Below are 20,421 nucleotides of genomic sequence, written 5' to 3' on the forward strand. Positions count from 1 at the left end.
AAATAATGGATTAATATCTGTATTTCTAAAGACAGACATGGAATAGAAAAGCAAAATGTTTATAATAGCTAATTTAGTGATACTTTAAATTTTAAAATTTAAATATTTAAATAAAGGTGCTTTATTTAGATACCTGTCTTATAAGAGAAAACATTTAATCAGTTATGTAAAACGTAGTAATTAAATTATGGTCCCAAATTAATTTTGCTGATGTTAAATAGGCCCTGTTGTTGGAGAATTTCCATGCCAAAATGACGTGAACCTGGCACCAGCACCACCACTACCACAGGTAAAAAGAGACACAATAAAAAATCCTAGCCTCCCTTCTTAATCTAGAGGTTTTGTATCATTAAATACAAGTTTAAAGGGGAGAAACAGGCCTCTGGAAATTCTTGCTGTCATGGGGCTGATGTTTTAGCTCTTTTCTACATGTATTTTTGTCCTCAGTAACAATGGGGATTTTCCTGATTGCTCTTTTTATCCATTTGTCCATTTACCTGTGTTCTTTTTTAGTCCTCTGAAACGGAAGCTAATAATAGTAGGAAACTGCACTGGATATCTGGATTGTGATGATTTTTGTCTAAAAATACTGATAGTATATGATCAGATAAATCAGGTGTCAAGAGAGAGATGAATATGCATCAACAAATTTATCATCTTTGTTTAAAAAAACCCAAACAACCCACTAATCCAAAAGCAACAACAAAACCAACTAATTGGTCATTGTCTTAAAGCCTAAAATATTAATGACATTCCTGTCAATGTGTTTAATTGTGGAGGAAACAATTTGACAAATTCTGTTCATACAAGTATTACAGATTTCTCTGTGGTTAGATAGGACAGCACTGGGCCCTTACTGGACCTTCAGTGAATTTTCTTGAAGGATGACAGTGTTTGTCCCAACAGGTAATTAACTGTGTTCTTCATCAGACCTTGCAGGTGAAATAATTGCCATGGGTAGAAATTTCTGTGTGAATAGTTTGGGGATATATTAGTCATTATGACTGAAATATTAGAAGCTTACTTTGTTACTACATCTAAAAATAATAGTGTATAGAACAGCTATTGTGTTTATGATCTTACTCTGATGTTCAAAGGATAGGTGGAGTGCTCAGAAGTAGAATGAAAATGAAGAGATCAGCTCTGCATTTATTAGAGATTCTGACATTATTAGCAATGCACTTACTGCATTATAGCTCTTTGGAATTATGTAAATTTGGAATTATGTAAATATGAAAGCAGTTGTTTCATAAGAAATAACATTGTATTTTGGAGGTTCTTGTAATAATGAAGTATGAATCACTAATGCAGAAAAGAGCAAGAAAGGTACATTTATTTGTAGCTGAAGCAACAGTTAAAATGAAAAGCAAGGAATTTGTCACTTTTCTGATTGAAAATACTGAGCAGACTTTTTCTTGCATGCGCTTCTTTGCAGCCAAGTGTGATTGAAAATATGACAGAATTCAAGCGCAGTCTGCCGCTCTTCCCACTGGTGAAACCACATATCAATTTCATGGCTGCAAAACTGTGAAGAGCTCCAATGGATGAAGAAATGCAAATGATCAGTACTGACATGGTTTCAGGGGACTTCGTGATGAACAAAATTATTAAAGATCATTGGGATAAATGGTTCTGTTCATTATGAAAGTCCCAAATTCCTTCTTGGTTCATTTGGCATTAGCTGTGTGTTAGGGATAGACGGTATATAAAAATCAGTTGTGGTCATGTGTCATTTATATTACAGACAACCTGTTAAAAACCAAAATCAACTGAAACAATAATAATAATAATAAAAACTTGTAGATGCAGTATATTTTTAAAATAACATATCCCTTCAGATTTTCATTTTGATGAAATAACTCTCCAGAGCAAACAAAGTTGCTTGAAATGTGCTTTTTACTCCTGAAAAACACCATTAGTATCCCAATAATTATCTTATTGGGAGTTGGAGGGGGTGAGATAAGTAAGTCCTTTTTGGGATGGGGACAACAATTTTTCTTAAAAATAGAGACTTTCACATTTTTTTGAAGTGACATGTTGAATGATACTTTTTTAATTGATCCTTAATGCAACCAACATATTTTCTATTTAAGTTTTATGAAGACCAGTGGGGCTGAAAAAAAGGAAATTTGACAACACAGTAATAGATGAGAGAATTGTCTTAATGAGAATAATTGAAGATAAGGGTATGATTTTAATCTTTCTATATAAATTTGGGGACATTTTATATTAAAACTAGTAAAATGCTGGAAACACTTTATTAGTGCATCTTATTTTTGTTACCAGAAGTGTTGTCCCAGTCTCTTGATACTGTCAACATCCTGTTCAGTTTTACAGCATTACTGTGAACTGTCCATTTGGTATATCAAATACTTTATTTGGTGTCATTTTTTGTTTTCAGTTGTATATGTGCTGATGGAGAACTCAGTCTGTTTTGCCTCACCTGTTATGTTTGGTCTCAGTCCAGCAAAGCACTCATTAGTGCAAATAACTTTAAACACACACTAGTTCTTTACTCAAGAACAGGTTAAATAGGGGCTCTCTAATGAGTCAGATATATCATTATTTTGATATGTGTATGGGTCCTTCTTGTCCTTCAGGAAGGTGTTTGGGACGGTGCAGTGCTGGGGTCGCAGTGCTACAGCACAGCCTGTACTTCAGGTTACATCACAAAGGGTTTGCTTCTACTTCTGGGAAAAAGGCTATGCAGAACTCAAGGATCAAGAACTATGCTGAAATAATGTTAATATATATATATAGATATATATTTTTTTCCATAATGTAGCAAAATGATAAAACAAGATGAGGTGTCCTGTCCTCACCAACTTTACTGACTTCTGCAGAGTGGTCTTGTGCTTGGGACAGCACCCAAATAGGAAAAGGCAAGGTAGGAGCGTTCAGTTCTCCTGCCTCTGTAATACATAAAGGAGATAGCACTTACTCAGAGAGAAGAGAGTATGTAAAGCACTGAAGATACAAAATCTGCTCATCAGAGGTGTTAGTGAGAATTTGCTTCTTACTAGAAGAGCCTGGAAGTAATGCCCTGATGTGACAGGCATGCGTGTCAAACATCAGAATCCTGGTAGAGTCAATAGGGCTGTTCTGTGATTGAATCAGTGTTGGTTCTTACATTGGATCTGAGGCCAAATTAAATGAATGCTTGACAGGGCAAGGGCCTTAAGTTGAGTTTATTTGAGAGTCTCTTCTAACTGAATAAATATGGTACATTTAAAAGTTGTTTTAAAGGTTAACAGTACATATTTCAGTATCTTTTTAATAAATTTGATGAGAGTTTGTGATGTAACCTGTTGCCAAGGAAGGCCACTAGCATCTTTTTTTAGCCTGATGAAGAGAAAAAACAGTCTAAACAAAACCAGTCAAGATGTCTCTGCTTACATTTTTCATAGATCCTTCACATGAGGCTTTTTGCCCTCTTGCATTTCACTTTTGTTTATAGTTTTCCTTTAGTAAAAGTATTTGTATTATATATATTAAAAGTTTTGACAGCATATTATAAAAATATATATTTTGGGATTTAGTATTTAAACATACCACTCTTATGGTGAATACAATGAAATGGCTCCTATTGCGTGTAAAAATAAATAAATATATATATATTCATGGAAGTACTATCAACTCCTAACAGATGATATAAATAAATTTGAATAGCAGTGTATCTAACACAAGCTCACAAATCATGTTTTCCAGAGGAAAAAATTAATACCTTCAGAGTTCCGTGACTGGATGTGGAAACCCATGTAGTTTTTCCAACAACTCTTAATTGCTTTTAAGTGTTCTCCAGCATTTTACAGTTTCTGAGTTTGATATAGCAGTAAATTTTGATAAACTCAGGCATACTAATGGATTCATTTTAATGGATCCAAAGCTGCAGTGTCTACAAGCAATAAAGAACTACCTAGAATACACTGTAATTCAATTTTAGTGCTTGTTAATTAGTTTATGTAAGAAACCATAAATTATTATTACATAACTGTAATTTTTGCAAGTGCTATTTTAAGCAGTTGATGTGGAATTGGGTGCATGTGACACAGCCAGTATGACAGAGTGCTAGAGTTATTCTGTTTACAATAAACAATCTGAATTTAATGTTTGGAGTTCTTAATTTGTTTCATTTAATTTTTGCATACTGGTAATGTTACATCTATCAGTCTGTGCATGTTTTTTCTTAGGCGTTAAATGTGATTTACCACTATCCAGTTGGACTAGTTAGGCCAAATAGCATTGCTGCAGAAGTGTTCCCAGGCACTTCTCAGGAAGTTTCAGAGGACTTCCCTGTGTGGCATCCCACACCTCTTAGGTAGATCCACCTCTGTTGCCCTCTAAGTGTATGAAAACTTAGTAATATAACGGTAGAAATATTTGCACAAGACAGAATTTTAATTATCAAATCTGAAACTGTAAATTTATGGCATGGCTGCAACCAGACTGAATCTTGTCTACTGCAGCTTTACAGTATTGCTTTTGAGAAATTACTTTGCCTGGTCATTTTCTTTGTTCTATGCACACCAAAAGACTGTGTTTCAAAAGGTTAGGAGGGTGTAATTGTTAAAGTAGTAAATAATGTCAATTCTGACAGCATAAAGATACAAGTTAGCAGGCCCTCCTGCTCTTCTGAGGCGGCTCCTTGAAGTAATACCTGACACTGGGCAGCATAAGAGAGACAGGTTTTGTCCTTGGCATTCATTGGGAAGAGTGGCTGGTACTCTCAGGGGAGAAAGAAAATGCCAACAGCCCATCTGGAAAATTACTTGTCCCCAGCATCAGGGCTCTGTCCATTCCCAGTTGTTAGGGGTTGGTGTAAATCTTGACTTACTGACTTTACTGTCTTGCAAAAAATCAAGTTATCCAAAATCTACTTTAACTAATACTATTAGCCATTAAAAAATGCTTGAGCTTGTTCAGATTATTTAAGAGCTTGGATGTGAGCAGCCTTTATTGATAATGTGTTCCACAGTGTAATTATAGCATCTGGAAAAAGTGTTACATACCTTTTTAACTTCATTTATTATTACCTACCTCTTGTTTTAAAGTAAAATTCTGCCAATCCTGTTTTACCTTGTCTCTCCTACTTAGCTGTTTATTATGCTTTTACTGTAGGTCTGCTATAAAGTGAAAAACCATTATCTTCTACATTTTCATATATTTTTCCCATGTTTTTTCAGTATGTGACCATTGAACTGACATGGTCACCCACAGTGACACAGGGGCCTTTGCTTGAGCTCATACCTAACGTGATATTCAAATCCAGCTCTGAAATACTTGGTTTGCAAGTCAGTTTTTAATGTTGTTGGTAATACAAGGCACCTCTGGGTATTTTAAAGACAGAAGAGATCAGAAAGTCAGGCCCCTTTTGTACCTTGTAATTTTAAAAGAAGCCTGGTCTATGTAGATTCTGCTGAAAGGGTTTTATTTGAAACATTTATATTTACTATTCAAAGAATGTATGTGCTGTGGGTGGAATATAATGGAAATAGTAGGTGAAATTTGAATTGCAGTTCAAAGGAACAAAAGTGTATAAGGCCAAAGGCCCAGGAGATTGTCACAATTAAATCAATTTATTTGATCTCAAGCACCTAAATAGAATTTAAGAGTGAAAATATTTATGGCTTTCTAAATTAACATTTCTAAGCCCAAGTGCAGCATTAAAGGATGTAGACATCACACTCATGAGCATTTGTCACTATTAATTTCTAAGACTAATTTCTTTAGTGGTGCTGTGCAAAATTCCCAATTAAATTCCTTCACTATGCTATGGATGGGGGAAGATATACTGCTCCAAGTGCAAGGAAGTTACCAGGTTTAGCCTTTGAGAAACTCCAGAGGGAAGCATCCAAGTTTTTAAACTTAAATTTTACATCTTTCTGAGGGTTTGCCACCACTTTACTGGGTGTTATATGCGTTTCCTTCTGCATCAGATTTCTATTACAGATTTTCACTGTCTGCTCAGCTTCCTTTTCAAAAAGGGAAGCAAGGAATTGTGGTACTTGCCCAGTGACTATCAAAGGCATGTAAAATTTCACTGGAGCAGCAGCTGGAGCTCAGGACCCTTTCCAGCCCTCTCCTCCACCTGCACACAGAACTGGGTGTCCTGTGGTACGTTGGGCTCAAACACACATCTGCTCTGGTGGGGAGCACTTAGAGTCAGCACAGGTTCCATAGAGGGGAATGACGAGCTCCTCAGCCTATGTTAGTAACCTGGAAAGTGGGAAGAACAGGCTAGGGAAGATTCTAATAGAAAATGGAAATGAGTTTGATGTTTTGGTAACTTCAACTAACCACTATACACTGTGTTGTGTATAGAAGAGCATATGTTCTATATGAAGTCTGCTGTAAAGGATGGATTCCTGTAATGGGAGAGAAAAAGAAGAGCTATTTGTGAATTCCAGGCAGATGTAGGAGGCCAATACTAATGCATTTTACATGGTTATGGCTGAGTAATTTCAGAGCATGTGCAAAAATGGTATTGTGGGGTATTGAATGTAGAAAATCTGGGTGTGCAAATGTCAGTAAGGCAGCCCTTTGAAGATGTAAATTTTAGATGTGATGCCTTTTAGTGTACAGAGATCTTAGAAATTTCCTGAATAGTACTTAAAGTAATGTACTTGACAAGGCATTGTTGGAACTAGTTTAAAACACAAGAAATACATAAACATTTCACAGTAATAGTCCTCAAAAATGTTTCACTTAGTCTTTTTTAAACTTTCCAACTGGCTTTAAATGAAGTAAGTTTAGCAGGACAGATTTCAACCCAAATGATTATTTGTGCATGTATGTGAAAGCCAGGGAAGTTCACAAGCTTAGTGCCCATCAGTGCTCTGGCGTGGGTCAGCTGTCAAAAAGTTCAGCACCTCCTCACTTTATCCTATTGTCATTACAGTAACTTTGAGCCTGCTAACAGTTCTGCAGGGCCAGAGGAACAGAAGTGTTTTTAACAACCAATTTCTTAAAATCCATTACTCCAAGTGAAGTTGTTTTGACTAAGAGATACCCATATCATTCACTGGCACATACCTGTTAAGGGGGAAGTTTCAAGAGTCTCAAAAAAATCTATGCAAATAATTCTGTTCACAAATTATTGCCAGATAAGATTGTAGGAAGATAAAGTAATAGTGACAATTCTGCAGCATTAAATGTATTTTAGGAACACAGGAATCTGTATGTATAACTGGATCTCTCATCTCCACAAGCTGATTGTTTAGTTCTGCTTCTTAGCTTGTCACCTTCAAAGGCAGAGATAGCTGCTGCTCATCTCACCTTGTGTGACACCTCCCTGGCCAAGGTGAGGTGAGCAGACACTGCCATTGTCACACCAGCCCAAAGTGTCACTGGTGTCCCTTTAGCACTGGCACACACCGTGTGCCGGCAGCATTCGTGTGCCCTAGGATATTTTTTCTGTGATTAGAGCTTGTCTTCTAATCCTGGGAAGCTTTACCCATGAAATTAAACAAAGATGGCACCTACAGTATGTCCAAGCCTGGAGAGCCACCCTGGACTGCTGCTGGAGCTCAGCCAAGTGGGAGATTTAAGCAAGTAGAACTTGCAGAAATAATTTGAAAGCAGGTGCTACTCAACTGCAGCAGGAGACATCTACTGATGTATGCACAACATGATTCTATTGCTGTGAATAAGCTAAGAAAAATGTACCTTATGCAGCCTTTTCCTGGAAGTAGGAAGAGTAGAATATTTAAGAGTGGAATAGCTTGTAGGCTCTGTGTAACTTGAAGAATGCATATATAAAGAATGCTTGTAGTTTGGATTGTACACTTGAATTTAAATGTCAGTAATTGTTAAAGATACTATGAATGTGAAAATGCAAAAGATTGTATTAAGCTCAATATATACAAAGTGTAAGTGTGAGCTGGGGTGCTGGTCCATACTGTGAACCACTTCATGAAAGTAATGTTGAAATGGAAGATAATGCATATAAATTGCATGCCATTTTGCACTTCTTGTCTGATAATCATGTCTGTCTGTCATGTCACTGTGTAAAAATTATAAATTCCTGGGAAAAGGGGTCATGTGTTTCTGTATGAACTACCAATGCACAATGTGGCGCTGTACAGCTAATAATACGTGTTTGGCTTTTTTTAAATGTTGAGATGAGTAATTTAGAGTGAAGACAAGACTTAATTTCAGGACAACTTGTAGTGTCTAAACAGTCCTAAGTTTCTTTGAAAGCAACAGAATAGTTATCAGAATTTCTCATTGACTTTATTAGCTCAACATTCTCTATCCAACAGACACCAAAAAAATAAAGGCAGTTGGGATAATTGATAACAAAATCCTTAAGCTGGCCTGACAGCTAAAGTAAATGTGTTGCCTTGTATATTGATAGCCCTAGATTATGAAATATGTATATATTAACAATGGTTTTGGCGTAAACTCTTGGCTAGTCATTTAAAATAATCTTAAAAACTTTTGAACAGCTCATAGTCCTGGAAGTCTTGTAACATTATTTATGTTTTTGTTTTGATCTGAGATCCATATACAGGATAGAAATATTACACAAATATCTATGCAGATGGATGCATTATTTCTTGGATAGAAATAATCAGAGTCTCGTAGTTTCATAGACTGTTGGACTGAGCTTTAATTTGGCGATGGTGTCACTGAGATCTGTGACAGAGATGTGTTACAAGGATGCCAGAGGAGCTGCCTTGCTAATCCCCCGGAGCCACTCTACGCCATGCCAGTAAAACAATAATGCCTGTCTACCTTAGTGAAGTATGCATTTGTAGTGTAATGAAGCTGGCATTTTGTCTTAAGCTGAAGTAAATAATATACCTTCTCAAAACTGTGTGGAAAGATTTAACAGATCTGGTTGTCCAGCAGCTCAGTAGAGGCAATTGTTCAGAAAATGGACTGCAACTCAAAATCAAAGCCGAGTGTCGATTTATGTGGATGATAAATAAGACTCTAAGGGATACCACAGTCAGTAAACTTAAACTGTTCTACTTAGGCTGGTGCTATTTTCTGGTACACTGAACGTGCTGAGGTGCCCCTAGCAGCCATACCAGAAATGTCCTGGCAGCACTGTGCACAGTCCCAGTGCTCTGGTATTGCAGGACAGAGTGCCCAGTTTGGGGAGCTGTAATGAGAATGGAGAGCACACCCACAGCAGCCTAGCAGAATTTGTGATGTTTCTTCCTGCTGCTGGAAGTAGGAATGGCCAAAGCTATCAGGAGAGGAGAGTAATCCTGCCTTTATTGGCCCCTTGCAATCTCAGCTGCTTTGGGCAAGCCATAAAATTATCTTCTTGAGCAGCAACTACATCAAATCTTACTCAACAGGTCTTTCCTTTGGTTTGATTTAATGTTACATGTTACTACCTTTTTCTTGTCAAAAAGGAAGTTTAATTATATCTCCTCTTTTGCAATATTTATAGTGCATTAATTAGTGCTATTTCCAACCGGTTGGTTACCTGTGCCTGCAGGTAACAGATGTGCATAGGTATTTGAAATTACTTTCACATCTAGTTCTTCATCTTTGAAATTAATAACAGAACTGGGTGTTTTATTTATGATGATGCAACAGAGTGAAAGATCTGAAGTATGAATTTTTGGGTTGCTTGTTGAGTCTTTAGAGCTGGCACTTCCCAAAATATTTTTGAAAGTTAAGTAGAAGTGACTTACTGGACAGTAAATATTGAGCTCTTAAGTTAATACAGGAGCAGGACTGTAGGCTGAAATTTTCATAGGAATGTTCATGTTCATGATGTAGTTGTACATATTCAATAATTACTTCCTGCTGTTTGACCAGGCTATAATAAGGAAAGACCAGGAAAGGAAGAGTTAATTTTTGGGGGATTGTTTTTTTGTTTGTTTGGTTTTTTTGTTTTTTTGTTTTTTTGGTTTTTTTTTTTTTTTTGTTAAGACTTTCTTATCTGTTTCAAAGTTCAAAATATGCTATGCAAGAAAATAAGTAAAATTTAGTATCTTAATTTTTAGAAAGCATAAAGTTTTTCAAACGGGTATATTTTAATTTTTTTTTAATGAGAAACTTAATTTCTTTGCTTGGAAAACATCGTATACTTCAGAGTAAAAACGTCAGCCTAAATGATTTACCATGAAACAAGAAGCTTTTGTGGTACCTTTCTTTCACACTGTAATTAAAGTTCTTCTTGGTGCTATACAATACAAGGTTTGCTGTTCTTCCCTGTAACAATGTGAAGAGTTGTGCATCTCACCATTGTGCATGAAAATTATTCCCTTCGTTCCGCTGAGGAAAATCGTTGTTTGTACGATTCTACAGATTAAAATCCAAACGGAACTTTAAATGCTTAATCAGAGAAAATAAATCACTTGTAAATCGCAGAAGTAGTCGCGGTGTGTATTTTCCAAGGAGCAGGACGGTGGTGACGTCCCTATCCCCAGCACTCCGGCCCTGGCGCTGCCCGTGCCCTTCACCCCGGCCTTTCCGAGGGTTTCCACCCGGGCTGCCCCGGCTCTGCCTTCCCCTCACGCCGAGGGGCCCGGCGGGGGCAGCGGGCGGCCGGCTCCACTTGTCAGCTGCCCCTGCTCTTGAGGGGAGCGCGGTGCCCGCGAGTTACCTCAGTTCTTCACACTGAGGAGGCAGCGCCGAGCGCGGCCCGTCCGGCCCGGCCCCTGCGCCCTTCTCTGAGGGCAGAACGGGACCGGGCCGGGCCATGGCGCCGGCGCTGCCATCACCTCAGTGCGGCCGCCTCGCACCCAGCCCCCGGGAAAGCTGTGTCGGGACTCTGCTGGGCGCTGCGCCAGCTGCCGCTGCAGGGACACGCACGGAAACAGCACCTACGGAGCAGGTTTGAGGGACAGTGGCGCACAGGGGGCTGAGGGAAACAGAACGGCTCTGGTCTGTCCCGGCCTTTGGCATAATGGGGCCTTGATGGTAATGTGCTAATAGCACAGACTGGGAGGTGGAATTGCCCGGTGTTCAAACGAGAGAAAAGGGTCAACGCAGAGGTGCCTGTTGGCACCAGGCGCTATCTCGCGGGGACAGCCCGTGACGGGCAGCACGCCTGTGGCCGGGCGATAAGAGCCCGGCGCTGCCATGGCCCCGTGCGGGACGGAGAGCAGCCAGGGGCCGGGACACGCACCGCTCCGGCCTCGGACGGTGACACACCCACTGTCTTCTCTCCCCGAGCCTCTCGTCCCTGTCTCCGACCCACGTCCTGCTCCTCTGGCCACACTCAGTCCTCATCTCCTCACCCGTTTGTCACCTGCCTCCTTCAGCCCATGTGTGATGAAGATCCCTCTGCAGCCCGCACCCTCCAGCAGCTCCCGGGCTGTGTGTCAGAGATGAGCGCCCACCAGCCCTCAGGCACTTCTCTCAATGACTGCTCAGTCCCCAGCCTCTTTGTCCTTCCTTCATTTTGTCTTTTGTCTTGGAGTAGGATAGGAAAAGCAGGGACTTCACTAGGAACTGTGGAGGACAGCCTTTTTGCTTTCAGGTCCAGCCATACAGCACTGCAGGTGGCGATAAGGTGCTAAGATCCATTTCTTAGTGTGGCCCTTAAAAACCCCAAACCCTTGGGAAACTGCAGTTCTGTTTCATCAAATCCCACCTAAGCAGCTTCAACATTCAAATTTTCAGTGTATGGAAGATTCCTCACACAATTCACAAAACACACCTCAATCAATCGGAAGTTCTCCGTACTTAATTGTCAATTCCCTGCTTCAAACGGTAAGACTCTTAGAGATCTCCTACCATTTCTCATTAAACTATGACAGAAGAAATCTTCCATAGTTGCTTACTGGGGCCACAGAGGTTGGTGTTTGAAGCTCAGTAGGAATCTTAGCCTTATTAGAGGAAGTAACAGGCAACCAGGTGGTGATAGCAGCATTCCTGTGTCAGGTGGAAGTAGAGGAGGAGGAGGAAACATCTTGCAGAGCTCTGTAATTTAAGCCTGACATACCCTTGAATGGAATGGATCCTGCACATCTGCCTTCCCAAAGTCTGTAGAACAGCCCCCTCTTGGCTCAAGACTTACCAGTGGGGGAACTGTGAGAATGGGTAGGTGTATGCAGGCACATGAGCACTGAGGGAAGAGGAGCAGAATGAGCCTTAGGACAGAGTGCAAGAAGAGAAATTGGCAGCAGTGTCCCATTAACTGCACACTTTGCACAGTGAACAAGGAACCGAATTCCAGAGCCACAGGCCCCCTCCTCTGTGCTGTGCCATGCAGCAGGACCTTCTTTTTCCCCCTGGATCAGACTTTTCTGCTGGGTGTGAGCATCCCTGGGCTGCACCTGCTGTGGTGACTTGCGAAAACATCTGCTTGGAAGAGATGTCTGGTTCGCACATTGAAAGGATAAACTGCTTATCCTGTTTTCTATAATTCTGTCACAGAGAGCAAAAGCTCATCTGACTGGTTTAACTTAGGGGTAAATACAAGGCAATGTGGTTGAAGGAGATAGAAAATGGAGAAGGGACTCTGAATCAGCTGATTTGTATTTAAAGGCTTTATTCTGCTTGCTCTCTCTTTCTAAAAATATTTTTTCTGGTTTGGAGAAATAATATATAAATGATACCCTGGCAAGAAGTGCATAAAATCTGACAGATGAATAAATTGAACTCTCCAGAGCTGTAAGCTTGAAAAGAACATTGCAGAGATAATGAATGTTCTTGGCTTGAGAGAAATCCTGTCCATTAGAAATATACCTCTCCGAAGATTGATCTGAACTTTTGAGCTTTCAGCTCTTTGAGATTTGAAAAAAATAGACTTATTTAATTTCCCATTCACCAAAATTGAATAACACTGCAGTTGGTGATTTAAAATGTTGTTGAATTAATTATGACATTTTGTTAAATTCCCTTTTGTCTTTCCTTTGTCCGTTTTTTATTTCAAAGGCCTCAGTAATAGGCAAAGTGTATCACCCCAGTAGAGATGAGAGATGAGTCAGAGATTTGTCAGCTCGAATGGCCTTAGACCTGCACTTATCCTTGCTGACTACCCAGATGCAAGTTTGAAGTGATGTTACTTGCATCTTAAAGAGCAAGACTGAGAAAGCTCAAGCTTCCTTGCTCAGCTTTGTTCTGACCTTTGCTGCTACAGCCTGTCATGGCAAATAGGTCAGATTCACACTCAGAGAGCTGTAATAAATAACCTAAATCTGGCAGCAAAGGAAAAAGTGAGAAAGGGTGAGCCTGAAGGGTGGTTTCATGAGTGACTGCATCAATCTCAAGGCTGTATCAGAAGGATCAGGTGTGTATCTGCATCCTCCTTTCCAGCCACTCATCTCACATTACTGGTCAGGAGTTGGAAATAGGCAACTCAAACAACTTCTGCTAGGAACGACAGTACAAATACCCTAGCTCAGCTTAAACTATGCCCCTACCCGTGGCAGATTTATGGGCATCTAATATGATGTTACACACAGTATGAGAAAAGTAGATGAATCTGTTGTTCCAGCATCTTTCTTCATTCACTTTTAAATTCAGCCTTGTAAATCTGAAGTCTCCTTAAATTTTAAAGTAGCAGTTACATAAATAACAGCATTAGCCGTGAATGTACAGCACTATTTGCGATCCTGAACACGATTAGGGCACAGATGTCTATGACTTAGCAATATGAGAGTGAAATCTGCACACAAACAGCTGCTTTTGAAGCTGGACTAGGTGGCTGCCTGAGTCAGGCCTTTGACAGACAGACAGACTGTGCTGCCAGCCCCTGCCCCTCCCACCCACCACGTGAGCTCCAGTGCAGCAAATTTGTCAAAGCTGCATCAAATATTAATGCTTCAGACCACAGGCATTGTTCAGACCACACTGACCCTTTCATATGGTCTGCCTAATACCCACACTGCAAACCAAACATGCTACCCATACTGAAACAAGAAATGCAGCAGCCATGACTTAGAGAATACATGGTAGGAAATGAAACTGCAGCTGTGCTCATGAGAGGCCATCAAAGCCTTTTAGGATGTGGTACAGTGGTTTGCAACATTTCAAATTTCAGCTGAAGACAAATTTCTCTGTTGTTTTTCTGTACCATATAGCTAATTTTTGTGTCATCCCTGCAATTTTATTGTTATGTGGCATAATTTACAGCAAGCTATTTATAGGACTAAAATAACTGTCAGCTTGGGGAAAGGATACAGTTTCTCTTGTCTGTAGAGGGGGTTAAGAGACTGTTAGAAGGTTCCTGTCCCAAAATGGATAGCAGTACATGGATGCCTGTACAGGAAATGTGAAAGATTTGTTTCTTACTTCGTTTTCTTGCTGTCTCCTATTCTTGAACAGTCCAATTTTAATTTCAGATTCTGTATTCTCTTTCTGGTTTAGGTATGCTATGTTGTATACTCTCATTATCAATGCACCTAATATTATAGTTGATGATTATTTTTAATTATGAGAATGATGCTGCTGTATAAATTTCCCTGAGACACTGTTCTTCATTTAAAAGGGCAGGCACATGTTTTGCTACTTCACTCTTCTGCACTTTGGTGCAGTGGAGCTAAATTGAATTTCTGAGAAGGCTTTGCATATTTTTATATATCCTTTTAACACTTCATTAATTTGAAGGATCTTTTGATAAGAAAGCATATCAAGAGGCTAAACAGTAATTACCTCCCACAAATCACCTATCCCTGCTACAATAAACCACAGGTGTTTGGTGGCAACCTCTTCATGATGAAACGGAATGCTCGATTTATGAAGTACAATCCAAAGATAGCTGCTACTGAGACAAGACTTCACAAACCTGAAATGTGAGTTTAAACCAAAATGAATTAATATTTTGGGCTTATAGAAAAAGGTGAAGGCTAGAACAAACATCTACTGAAAAAAAATAATGCATGCTCATCATCTTGAGGCTTGCAGGCAGATTCAAAAAAGCTCAACAGCAGGTGCTCATATAAGGAAAAAAAAGAGATCTTCCCTTAGGACTCAGTCCTCAGACTAACATCATTCTGATGCTTTTGAGAGGAGTTATCCCTGGAATATTGTGCTTGCATTGTGTCTGCTAATGTCAAAGCTTAGCCCAGGACAAAAACATCATGAATTTAGCAGAAGTACTAATTCAGATAAGTACAGGCTCAGCTGTTGCTAAATTGGCAATTATAACTAGATAGTCTCTGCTCCCCTGCCTACATCATTGTCGGTGCTGAAGTGTTGTCTCAGTTCAGCGAGTATTCTATTTTCTAAGCTCTCATTTGTCTTCTGTTTGACAGCTTACAGTGATTTTGTTTAGCTGTACTGATGAACTGCTGTCAATGGAAAAAACTCCAACCACCAGAGGCATGCGAGGATTAGCCAAAATGTACAATTCCTACACAGTTGGAAAATGGGGAGATTAACTATAAAAGGACTGAACCAAAATATGAGATCAGATCATCTTCTCAGATACCGCATGTGTTCAGGATTGCAAATCCATATCCAACTATCTTTATCTCTGACCTTTTAAAATAACTTTTCAGCACAACTACAGCTACTGGCAGGAGCAGCAGAAGCCAGAAAAAGAAAACAGTGCTGGCAAGTCCAGCATTTTACCTGCTGGGGAGCTAGATCTGCTTTTAGCTGGTGCAGAATGTTGAATTCCAGCATCTGCTCTAGGCTTATATTGCTGTGATAAGGAGGGATAATCTTGTCCTAGGCATTAGATGAAATCTGAATCTCTTTTTTCCAAGCAGTTGGTACAGTTCCAGAATCCTGCCACAACTCTCTCATTTCTATCTTTTGTTACTCTTCACACTCTGGGGCCAACCTGCCCCGTGTAAAGTTGTACTGTGGTCTGTCTGCATTGGTGGCAGAGCCTTATAGTGCACCCATAGGGTTTTCAAAATACTGTACCTTCTGGGAAAAAAGAGGCCATGAAGCTTGTTCCATAGGTCAGATTACTCTTAGCCCCATTCAAAGCAAGTCAAACAAGCAGTCTGCATTTCGGTTGTGCCCTCCCAGTACAGCCAGAGCACCCTGTGCCCTTTATGCGTCTGACTCCTGGGCAGTCTGGCCACAGGATGGGGTCACTGCTGGGCACTGCAAGTGCTTCCTGGGGAGGCAGCTGAGCCCAAAGCCTGGAGCATCAGGGTCTCACCCAAAAGATTCCCAACAGCATCCAGCAATCTTGTGGAAAGCAGCAATGGGAAAAGTGCAGTAGAATTTGAAGCATGAGATTGTATATCCATCCATGGCTCATATAGTCACACTATTACTGTTTGTGCATCTGCTTCTCCAGGAGACACCATTCCTGAGCTGTGTAACTGCACCTTAAACCAGCTGAAATTTAATCTGCAACTACATCCAGCTGTGACAGACTTGACAGAGGTGATGCAGGAACCCCAGTCTTCTGTGATTGAGAGCTTTTATTGACAGGTGCTTGCTTTGTTTCTACAGGTGGAAAAGGGCATTTGTAGGACTTCTAGGACTGAAAAACCAGCTTGTGCCGCTAAAAGTGGTCCTGCACTTTTACACTGCCTGTAGCACCTCGCACACTTGAGTCACCTGCAGATTTTGTCTCAAGTGGTTCTTCCCAAGCTCCTGCTGTGCAGCAGTGCTGCTTCCTCCAGCCAGGTGAAGGGAGCAGAGCTGCAAGGGCAGCATGGCCAAGGCACTTGGCTCCCACTCTGGGTCTCACTTTTGGTTTGGCATCAGTTCCAAATGAAAAGGCAGGGTGTGTGTCTGTGAGCAGGAGTGTCGTAGTTTATCTAATACTGATTAAATGTTAATTTTAAAAAATGCAAATAGATTTTAAAAGACAAAATTAAGTATGTACATTACTTAAGACAGCACCAAATTCACCTGTTAGGAGTATTAGAATTTAATTTCATTGTACTGTCTCTCCTTCTGTTTCCTTACCTACTGGACAAGGAATATCAAATGTTACTGTATTTTGATGGTAATACTGTTCAGTTTCTCCATAAGTCAATTAGTAAAAAAAGATACTTAGCTTTCAAAAAAGGGTTGTTACAGAAAAAAAACCTGTATTTTGAAGCCATCTAATTACATCTCAAAAATGCAATCATAAGAAAAGGATTTGCTTTTACAATACAGGAAATGTTACAATGCAAAAATACACTTCTGGAGTCTGCCTACCATGAGCCATATAATTGTGGTGTATATTTTACTTATCCTAGTTATGTTTCAGAATATTTATTTGCTTTTTGATTGGAGCAGAACTGCCACATGCTGATCAATTCAGCTTGCTTATGCCTTTTGTGCCTCTCCTGGGGTGTGAAATATGACAAGCCTTGTTCTTTTAAAAACAGAATAGCACAAACCAAAACTAAAAACCACCATCCAAGCTGCACATCGTGGCTGATGCATAAATATTCAGTTTCTCCTGGTCATGTTCATAGGTCTGTCAATGTGTTTTAACATTAGCTCAGTGGATGCTATTCATAAGGTGCTAGGAAAGGATTACATGGCTCCCCAGATGATGATTATGCAGCTGCCAAAAGGGATGAATTCATCTTAAGCACTACTTTTTAAAATGCTTTGTTAATTTACTCGTGAGGAATATCCAGATGGAATGAGGTTCCTAAAGTTGACAGTCTAACAGGCTTTTGGAGGTGTCTAGCTTATTGCACAGAATGATTTTTTTTATTATTTTTTAAGCTCTTCACATGTGGATGCCATAAATGGAGGTACTCTTCAATAATGAGACAGTCTAAGGGAGGTTTATAAGAGTTAATTAATGTGGTAACAAGTCAAAGTAAGATGACTATGAAAGACACCTTCTGCTTGTCAGCTGGAGGTTTGCAAATAGTTACTTACGTAACATCTGAATTCCAGATGCAATAAATAAGGACTGGGCCATCATTTTGAAATAAGAAGCCAGTAACATGAGTTACTACATGCATCCCTCAGTTTTGGGAGGCACTCTTGTTTCTGTTTCTAAGAACATTCTGTATTTACATTATCTGCAAGGCAGAGGTTTATCCCCATCTTAGTACTGGGTTGGAAAGACTGAGGCACAGAGAGCTCAGTGCTAGAAGCCACATGTGCTGCCCCTTGCAGGGGATCCACTCAAGACTAATGCCCTGTGCTGCTCAGATTTTTGAAGAGACGATATCCTTGACATGTAGGGCAACTTCCATCATCTGTTGCTGGAATCATCTCTAAAACGTACCCCCAGATGCTACTAGTAAAGCTGGTTTAGTTTTTCTTGGTCCTAATCTGTAGATTAAGGCAAAATATTTCTGTGGGTTGCTAATAATTCTACTTTTAAGTGTTACATAAAGGGATTTCAGCACACTGTGTGTATCGTTTAGCTCAGCAAGAACTGAAAGGCGGGAGGAGTGTTATAAACTATCTACAATCACTTACTCTGACTCTATCCAAAGAGCTGCTGGCCTCAAGGCTTAGGAAATACACACATCTGTCATTTGGCATACACTACCCCTATGTAAATGTTGCAACTGTATTTTTAAAAAAATAAAATAAATGGATGTAACGAGCCTTAGCATTTCTGAGCCCCTTTAGAAAGGAAAATAAAAAAATCTCTGTTAAAAAAGGATCTAGAGCTGAAAAAATAAGTGGAAGCACCCCTACTTTTGAAATCACTTGTGAATTTACTCTTTAATTTTGTCTGCATTTTAATTTAATCTTTGAAATTAGATGGGAAAAGCAGCCTAATTATTAGTAAGATGCTATGTAGCATAAATCTATAGCTGTGTCTGCAGTAGGAGATGGAGCTTGGTAATGGAGGAAGGTCAGTTGTATTCCCTAGTATAGAATTTATGCTAAGTGGAAAACAGTTCCTTTTTCACAGTACCTTGAAATTTAAAAACATGCTAGGGTAGAGAACCCTGGTGTTAAAAGATGTCAGTTGCTTTTTCAAAAGAAACCAACATGAGAACACAAAAAAATTGTTTTGCATTTAAAAGGTACCAAGAAAACTGAAAACCTGAAAATCTTTGTTTAATGAAATTCAAACTGAAATATTTTTATAGGTTAGCACCAATTTTCTATGCTCCTCTCAGCAATTCCAAAATAATTGCTCTTGTCTTGGTTACAAGAAATCTCACTAGCCTTTCATGGCTTGGTGCTAAAGGAATTTGATCCAAGTCTCAGCTTCTGTCTGTATGTCAAAATGGCATTTTCTTTGTTTTTATTCCTACACACATCCAACCTACTCCAAATGCCTTTCATCGTGTACCTTCTGTTCCAAAGAACAACTGCAGTGTTCTTGATCCAGAGGCAGTTAATACATTATCTATACTTAACCAACATCTATCTTGGATTAATAAAATAAAATACATAAAACTCCTGAACCTGAAGTACAAATATACTGGATAAGCTGGACTTTCCTCCTGCACTGTAGTCTTGTTTGAAACAGAATAAAGCAACAGAAATGCAGCAAACTATGATTAGTAACAAACCCTGGATTACCCAAGGGAATAATAATCTAAATTAACCTAGATCTGTGCAAGAGGTAATGTGGTAGAGACTTTTTTCCATCAAGTTAGTCAAACAGTTCTGACCCATCCACCATTCTGCTGCAGAAAAAAGCCCAAAATCATTCTTGCTTTTTATCAAATGATGTTTTAACATAAAAATGTTTTTAATTCTATTCTTACATGTTCTATGTTCTGTGCATGAGAAGTATCTAGAAAATTAGGAAAGGGAGGCTCAGAGGTAGCTTCTTGTAATGATTCATGTCAGAGAAATGACAACTGCTGACAAAACAGTCCTTAGACATGCAGCAATTTTCAGAGCAGTGTTCCATTATCAGCTCCCATTAAACTGCAGCCAAGTGTTACTGAGTTGTAGTAAGAGCAGAAGAGCAACTGAAAAACACTAAGCACACATCAAGCTGTGCATGCTCTACCACAGAGTGGTCTGAAGCCAGGAATTGCTTTTATTTTTTATTTTAAAAGCACAATACTTCCTATGGAGGACCACTGCTTAAGCAATTGCTTTTCTATGGCTTAGTCATCCAGCATTAAATGAGATGCCGGCATGATATGTTTTGACAGGTGCTGCTGAGCTGTTTGGTTGAGGCAGTTTCAAGTCATGTCTCCTGTTTGCTTTTAGTGGTTCTGGAATGGAATTTTTCTACTAAACAACTTAGCACAGTACACCAGAAATAACTGCTTTATGCTCACAATATTCAGAGGGGCAAAAGCAATAAAATATCCAGAGCATGTGAATAACTAACTGGCAAGAATGGACAAAGTGGCCACAGGTCTTCAAACCTTCTGAAGGTCTTAGAGCCCTGGTCCAATGGGTAGTTCATCCCTGTATGCAGAGCACATTTTTCACTCACAGCAATATTTCTTCGTGCATGTGTCCTGGGAACTGCCCTTCTGGAGAGAGTTGTATCACTCAAGCTCTTGAGTAAGGCTTGAAATTAATTAATAAAGCCTATCTGGACTTCTCTATCTCAGTAAAGCAGAAAGAATGCTTGGCAAATTTTGGCACACATAACTTCTAAGTTTTACAGGAAACAACCACACAAGCAAAAAAAAAAAAAAAATCAGG

At 39.5% G+C, this 20,421-nt stretch overlaps 1 protein-coding gene across 3 annotated transcripts in view; it reads left to right on the top strand.

The window, feature by feature from the left end:
• The window catches only part of IDE (insulin degrading enzyme), a 53,554-nt gene extending 49,447 nt beyond the window's left edge, over positions 1–4,107 (top strand). For all 3 annotated transcript variants that reach the window (XM_056495175.1, XM_056495174.1, XM_056495173.1), the window contains exons 24-25: positions 222–289; positions 1,436–4,107. In XM_056495175.1, coding sequence (XP_056351150.1) covers positions 222–289; positions 1,436–1,531 — 164 coding nt within the window. In that variant the 3' untranslated portion in view covers positions 1,532–4,107. The remainder of the gene's footprint in view (positions 1–221; positions 290–1,435) is intronic.
• Positions 4,108–20,421: the final 16,314 nt, after the last annotated feature.

The sequence above is a fragment of the Oenanthe melanoleuca genome, chromosome 6 (genome assembly GCF_029582105.1).
Source record: "Oenanthe melanoleuca isolate GR-GAL-2019-014 chromosome 6, OMel1.0, whole genome shotgun sequence".
Lineage (NCBI taxonomy): Eukaryota > Metazoa > Chordata > Aves > Passeriformes > Muscicapidae > Oenanthe > Oenanthe melanoleuca.